Genomic DNA, 7,645 nt, shown 5'->3' with positions numbered 1-7,645 from the left:
CTAGAGGTTTTGGGCACTTTTGAACACACAAGTTTTTGGAGGCTCCTCTAGTTCTCTAGTTCTAGTTCTTGTTGATCCAATTAGGGCTAGACCTAGATCCTCTAATCCTCATAATTAAGCCAAGTATGGCTCTAATACCCTCCCTCTAATTCTCCGGTGACGATTAGCTCTGGACGGTGAAGTCTTGCCAGATCGTGGAGACCGTATGCTTGTCATCTATGGAGAGTCCTTGCATTCGGTCTTCCCCTCGAGGGAATGTTCATGAATGGTTCGAGGGATCGTTCATCGATGGTTTGAGGGACTTCAAGTATGATCTACACCGACTCGTCTTCTTCCGATGCAACTCGGAGTTGGTAACGATCCGATCCAAACCGTTATTGCATCTTCATAGTGTTCCTAGTTGATTGTTTGGCGATTTTTTTTGTTTTCTACTACATTTACCACCAATAATGCCAGGCATAGACAACTTCAACTAATAAATAAAACTTGCTTGAACGTGTGCGTATCGATTGTCTCTTCTTGTGGGTATGCAAGAAAGAAGAGAACATTGTAGGGTGATGTTTGGAATCGTAGGCAGCTGATTAGGATCACTTATTGATCAACTAATTTGCGACCCCATTGTGTAGGTTGATCTCATCTTGTTCTAGTATTGGTATGACTAGTTGGTTACATTGCTTAGCTTTGTGCTGCAACCTCAACACTTAACCATATCCAACCAATAAGTATTGTTAGTCTTGGTACCCTTGGTAACGGGACTTTTGAGTCCTCAAGGCTCACAAATACGACAACATCCCCAGGTGCATGTACATGCTAAGTAAAGCTTTGCTCTGAGAGCGCGGAATGTTCTTCGTGGAGTTCTTCTTCGACGACGACTAGTAGATCCCGGTTTTGGCATCTTGAAACCCGTTGGTTATGGGATGTTTGCTTATGTTCTAGCCTCTTTAGGCAACTTCGGTTCTTGTCCGTGCTCGGACCCATGTTTCTTTTGTGTTGTAATGTTCGGTCATGTGACCTCTGATTGGTGTATAACTATATTATCATATTGGCATATGTTCGCCATTTTGTTCACTCGTATTAAACTCATTTATCTTGTATAGTTGTACTTCTTGTGATGTTCCATCTTTGTTCACCAGCATATGACATTACGTTTATGTTATGAAGTCATATTCTAGGGCAACCAATATGGGATTCTATCCTTAGCGAGGATAGCAAAGTCTTCGCTGAGGCTAGGATCGCATGGTGGGTGTTACAAAGAATCACACACTATCTCACATGACGCACATCCGGTCAACATGACTTTTCTGAATTTCTTGATGGATATGCTTGATGTGATATTGTTTTATGTATTGAGCATGAAGAGTTGTGACATGTGAAGTGGTAGATTATGAGTGGTTTTGGAAAGAATAGCTAGAAAAGTGGACTACGCCTATTAGAGAAAACACGTTTCGAAAAGAAATACCTACTTCTAATTATTTGTAAGCCTAATTAATTGCCCGCCTAATTTATTTATTACATTAATGACTTGATTTTTATTAATTCCGCGTGAAAAAATCATGTTTAAATGGACCTAATTAATTGCATATGTAATTAACTGTCTGGCTAATTAATTACATTAATGACTTGATTTCCAAATTGATTCGGCGCTCAGTTTCTAAATTGTTTTCGCATTAATGGTTGCATGCGGACGGTGATGATGTATGTATTCCCATTGGTCCAAAATAGATTTATTTTTTCCGATGATATTCCGTTGTTAGATAGCAGCAATATTTTTTTCCCATATGATACAGTAAGGTTAGGGTTCCAATATCAAAACTAACAGAGCAAAACAGAGACGACATCCATGTGCACAAAGGAAAAAAGCAAGAGCAGTTTTACAATGGTTCTTCTTACATCTAGAGAGGTAAGAGTCATCGAATCCTAGCCATTGATTATTGGTGATTTTTATTGTGCAAAAAGATCATATTTGACCCTCCAATTAATACATCGTGGCATAAAAAGGAAATTAATAATGCACATTATTGTCTTTCCTATAAATTCCTCACGAAATCAAGGATATTACAATAATTAAATCAATGTGTTTTGAAGATGAAACATTCGAAGAGCATGGCTAATGGTACAACCAACTGTCGGCTATACGATGTTGTCATGTCATCTATATTCATCACTTATAGTCATTCATAAAACAAGGTTAGCTATAAGATTGGCTATAAGACTAGTGTTTTTTTCATCCTCTCTCTATCTCTTTCTTCACATTTAATGTATCTTCCTTTTTTAAGAATCTATTGCATAGCTAAGCTCTTTCATGAGAGTCCACTCCCCTTACTTTGTCATGTATACCTTCTTCACGTAGGCAAAATTGTCATGTAAGCGGGCTATAAGCCTGTTAATGTACTTGCTCTAAGCAGCTTTTACTTCTCATAGTACATATATACGAAACATTTAAAAATGTTCCAGTATATTAAAAAAATAAGTATGGTTGGATGGCTCAAATTGTCCGTGCCTTAAATTCTTTGAAAAATAAATAAATTTAATTTAATTTGCATGTGGAAAAGATTGTTGTCAATGGATTCTCAAATTTTGTTTCGAAGAAATTGAAATCTGATTGAAATAAAATGGATGATTTAAATTGTATGTAGCAATTTTGTTGGCATGTCAAGCTAGTAATTTTTTTAACCGTGCAAACATTTGATGTACAAGTTACATTGCATACTTTTTTTGAAAGTATTTATTTATTTAACGTAATAGTCTATATGACCAGAGTTCTTAGCATTATGTTTCCATAGTATTAATAGGAGCCCTTCGAAAAATGAAAAATTTACTGCCTATTTAGTAATCTTACTTCTTAGATGATAAGAGATTATATGGCCCTTGGATCAAAAAACATAGATGGCTAAAATAGTTTGGGATCATGTTAAAATTTCTCAAATACAAATGGCTTCCGCACAAAACCACTAACATCAAAACAAGAGCTACTCTTAGAACGAAAGCTCTTTATCATTTGTTAGTCTGCTACACCTATGTAGTGAACGAGTGCCAATGATTGATCCAAAGTCTTCGGCTGACATACAACCCGTATAATTAACCATCAAGGTTTGTAGTTGGCTGATCACGCTTACCGCATGATGACATACAAAAAGAACGTATAAGAAAAAGAAAAAAAAACAGGGAAAAAACGTATAAAGCCGGCCATTGTTCTGTGAACTCATTCGGTCTTGTGGTGGACTTGCAGATATATTTATTGTCAGACAACAAGAGTTCAATTTTCATGTCAATAGCTATTCCCTCCGTTTGGAATTACTCGTCCAAGAAAGGAATGTATCTAGATGTATTTTAGTTGTATATACTTCCATTTTTGTGACAAGTAAATCCGAACGGAGGGAGTACATGCCATCTAACATCGTAAAGATATGTATTGGAGCCACACTAGCCTCGCTTGTTGAATTTTAAGTGCAAGTGGAACCATGCATGATGAAATACATACTCGATGCACATAGTCCAAACTACTATTCCTCTATAAACGTTTATAAGACTTTTTAGATCACTAGTGATCTAAAGAGTCTAAGTAGTGATCTATAAAAGTTTACAGAGGGAGTACGTACTCTCTAAGCAAATGAATCATGTATACTAATAATATTTATTAGTTCCCGAATCATGTATACTAATCATCTTTATTAGTTCCCTAGTTGACCCGGTGGCATGGCTAACCACTTCACAGCTGGTTTGTTCGATCTGGGTTACAAAAATGCCTCGTGGTTGTGACAAGAGTTTTAAATTGAAATGATTTTGTATTTGCGCCAACCTATGGTACTTCCGTACTATGCGGTACTTGCCGTTGTAAGACCCGTCAAACAATACGACTTCTATGCAGCAGAAGGTAGGTTTCTTATTTTTAGTGTGAAGATTCAAGGATAGTGATAGGAATCGTGCTTAGTATCACATTTACACCCAAGTATAGGTTGGTTAGTTATTCACCCAATCTTGAGTCAGCTAGCCCTGACCATGATGAGATATGGTTGTTGTAGCTTGTCATGCAGTAAGGACACTCCCAGTGCTCCATCTTGGACTCATAAGAATTTTTCTGTTGAATAGTTTGGGTTGCTTACCACGTATATTATCTGGTACCTATTGAATGATAAAAGATAGAGTTACCATATCTTAATCTAAATATAGGGCTATAAACACGAAGGGAGCAATAATATCTCAGAAATTTTCTCTCACAACAGATACTCCCTCCATTTTTAAATATTTGTCTTTTTTAGAGATTTTAAATGGACTACCACATACGGATGTATATAGACATATTTTAGAGTGTAGATTCACTCATTTTGCTCCATATGTAGGCACTTGTTGAAATTTCTAGGAAGACAAATATTTAGAAATGGAGGGAGTATTAAATAAGAATTGTTTTAAATGCAACACAAATATAGTGCATTGAGATTTGAGAGTGCCATATCTAAAACATGAATGCCAACTCAAAAAACAAACAAACATGAACGCGAGATATACACTGGCCTGCCCAAAGTTGACCAATCTATAAATACACGATGATGCCGGCCCTTGAGAGCTGGGCACCCTTCCTCGGTACCGTTGCTGCCAGTCAGCTCTCCTTCTCGATACCTTGACCAGTGACCACAATACTCCACTGGTAGTAGCACGAGAAGCCTTTGCAGGGCGTCCACTCCACACACACACACAACAGGGGAGGAAACGCGATGGCCGTAGGTGCCGTTGGCGTTGAGGCTGGCCATGGCTCCCCTTTGGCTTACGGCGGCGAGCTCACGTTCACCGTAGTCATGACCTGCCTCGTGGCGGCCTCCGGCGGCCTCATCTTCGGCTACGACATCGGCATCTCAGGTCAGATTCACCCACAGCTTACCACGATCTTGCGCGGTGTGCTCGTCTCGTTTCTGATCTCTTGCTAACTATATTGTGAAAAATTCAGGCGGCGTCTCGCAGATGAAGCCCTTCTTGCAGACCTTCTTCCCCACGGTGCTGAGGAGGATGGCGGACGCGAAGCGGAGCCAGTACTGCATCTTCGACAGCCACGCGCTGACCTCCTTCACCTCGTCGCTCTACATCGCGGGGCTCGTGTCGTCCTTCGCCGCCGGCCGCGTCACTAGGTCGCTGGGCCGGCGCGGCGTGATGCTGCTGGGCGGGGCGCTCTTCTTCGCCGGCGGCGCCATGACCGGCGCGGCCATGAACCTCGCCATGCTCATCGTCGGGCGCATGCTGCTCGGCTTCGGCGTCGGGTTCACCAACCAGGCCACCCCGCTGTACCTCGCCGAGATGGCCCCCGCGCGGTGGCGCGGCTCCCTCGGCGTCGCCTTCCAGTTCTTCCTCGCCCTCGGGATCCTCATCGCCAACCTCGTCAACTACGGCACCGCGAGCCTCGAGTGGGGCTGGAGGCTCTCCCTCGGCCTCGCCGGCGCGCCGGCCATCGTCATCTTCGTCGGCGCTCTCTTCCTCACCGACACGCCCAGCAGCTTCATCATGCGCGGGAAGGCAGACCTCGCCCGGTCGGCGCTCCTCCGGGTGCGCGGCGCCAGCGCGAACGTGGACGCCGAGCTCAAGGACATCACGCGCGCCGTGGAGGCCGCGCGCAGCAGCGAGGAAGGCGCGTTCCGGAAGCTCCTCGCCGACCGGCAGTACCGCCCGCACCTGACCTTTTCCGTCGTGGTGCCGTTCTGCCACCAGCTCAGCGGCATGATGGTGCTGACCTTCTTCTCGCCGCTGGTGTTCCGCATCGCCGGCTTCGGGAGCAACGCGGCGCTGATGGGCGCGGTCATCCTCGCCGCCGTCAAGTTCGGCTCGCTCATCCTCTCCACGCTGGTGATCGACCGCTACGGCCGCAAGGTGCTCGTCGTGGTGGGCGCGGTGATCATGGTCCTCTGCCAGGTCGCGAACGCGTGGATCATGGGAGCGAAAGCCGCCGACGGCCCGATACCGCGGGCCTACGGGGTGGCGCTGCTGGCGCTCACCTGCGTGCAGGGCGCCGGGTTCGGCATGTCGTGGGCGCCGCTCATCTGGATCATCCCCGGCGAGATCTTCCCGATGGAGATACGGTCGGCGGGGCAGTCGGTGAGCGTCTCCACCACGCTCGGGCTCACCTTCCTGCAGACGCAGACCTTCCTCGCCCTGCTCTGCCGCCTCAAGTACGCCACGTTCGCATACTACGCGGCCTGGGTCGTGGCCCTCACGGCCTTCGTCTTGGTCTTCCTCCCGGAGACCAAGGGCGTCCCCCTCGAGTCCATGGGCTCCGTCTGGGACCGCCACTGGTACTGGAAGAGGTTCGTCGGCGACGGCCACGGCCACGGCCGGCGCAAACCACCTTCATCTCCGTCTGCATCAACATGAGCTACGTGTTCGTTTGTCCGTTCAACGACAACCTTAGAGGCTGAAGGTGGGACCCAGCATAGATGCAGCCCAGCCTCTATACACTGCTGATGCCCTCATAGATGCTAAATGTCTTTCCTTTTCTTTTGACAGCTTGGATAATGGGTATGTTATTAATTGTCGATGTATATATGTATACATGTTCTTGTGTAGTGAAATCTTTCTAATGAAACGTGCTGATCACCGGAATATCTTCAACATGAGTATTTGTTGGTCAACCAATCGTAATTGACTCGAACCAAAAATATGAGCTCATAATGAGCTGAAATGATTGTTTTTTATCGTCGATGACACACAGTCATATTTTACAATCGCTTCGTTGTCTTACATCATGATTGTGATGTCCCATTAGAAGGTTTTTAATGTTCCACGATAAAGGTTTATTGTGATGTTCCATTGTGTGCCATCATTATTGTGATCACATATAAGTTTTTCCATTATTGCGACTAACTTTTAGAAGGATTTTTCTTCTTATTCCCTGATAGAATCCTGATACAACTTGGAGCAAATTCTCCGGTCTATCTCTTTTAGTAATAACAACGATGCATTTTATGGCAGTATGACTCTAGAGGGGGAGGCGGGGCATTCCCTCTGTTTGGTCTACTTTAGTTCCTCGCAGGGTCCAAGTCTTTTTGTGGCTTCTATCTCTTACCAAACCTATGACTAGACAAAAATTTGTAGAGAAGAAACTTGAATATACATTCGGATTGTGTACTTTGCAATGAGCAAGAAATCGTTTCTCATCTGCTCTTTGATTGTGCAGTTTCTAAAAGTATTTGGAAATAGTTGTCTAGCTTATTTTTGGAATTACTTTAGGATATGATTTTCCTTCTGTTGCCAGATTTTGGCCCGCTAACAACAACTACGCGTGCCTAATTTTACATGTGCTTGCATCTTAGGGTGTACCTGGAAAACTAGAAATGCACACATATTTAATAATGCAATTTGATCTGATATTAAGAAGGTGTGGCGGTTAATCCTAGTGCTTAAAAAAAGGAGGATCCTACACAAGGAGAAGCATCTCGGAAGAAAGATTCAATCTCTGAGATGACCTCTTCATGGAATAGAAACTCCACATCGCCTGTCCTTGGGGTAACTGACCCTGACCTTGGCACAGGTTCTCTCAATAGTGCCCTCCTCTCTAACATGTCCTTGGTTGATCCAGACAATAACCACCGGGTGAGGGAAGAATGCAGATGCTTTGCTATCCCCTACCTCGAGCCCAAAGAGACCAAAGCCTCCCATGCTTAGC

The 7,645-nt window shown here is 44.2% G+C and overlaps 1 protein-coding gene across 1 annotated transcript; it reads left to right on the top strand.

The window, feature by feature from the left end:
• Nucleotides 1–4,586: 4,586 nt before the first annotated feature.
• Nucleotides 4,587–6,502, top strand: LOC123089522 (sugar transport protein MST1). The gene is made up of 2 exons (XM_044511182.1): nt 4,587–4,854; nt 4,943–6,502. The coding sequence occupies exons 1-2, from the start codon at nt 4,713–4,715 to the stop codon at nt 6,352–6,354; spliced, it is 1,554 nt and encodes a 517-aa protein (XP_044367117.1). The 5' UTR covers nt 4,587–4,712; the 3' UTR covers nt 6,355–6,502.
• The last annotated feature ends 1,143 nt before the right edge of the window (nt 6,503–7,645 follow it).

Source organism: Triticum aestivum, chromosome 4B (assembly GCF_018294505.1).
Source record: "Triticum aestivum cultivar Chinese Spring chromosome 4B, IWGSC CS RefSeq v2.1, whole genome shotgun sequence".
NCBI classification, from domain to species: Eukaryota; Viridiplantae; Streptophyta; class Magnoliopsida; order Poales; family Poaceae; genus Triticum; species Triticum aestivum.
Note: the sequence above shows the minus strand (reverse complement) of the source record. Positions and strands in the feature narration are given on the sequence as shown.

Bases quoted from the DNA above. Each gene is read 5' to 3' on its own strand.
- LOC123089522 (XM_044511182.1), top strand. From the start codon at position 4,713: ATGGCCGTAGGTGCCGTTGGCGTTGAGGCTGGCCATGGCTCCCCTTTG. The intron at 4,855-4,942 runs GTCAGATTCACC...TGAAAAATTCAG, and splicing joins CTACGACATCGGCATCTCAG to GCGGCGTCTCGCAGATGAAG.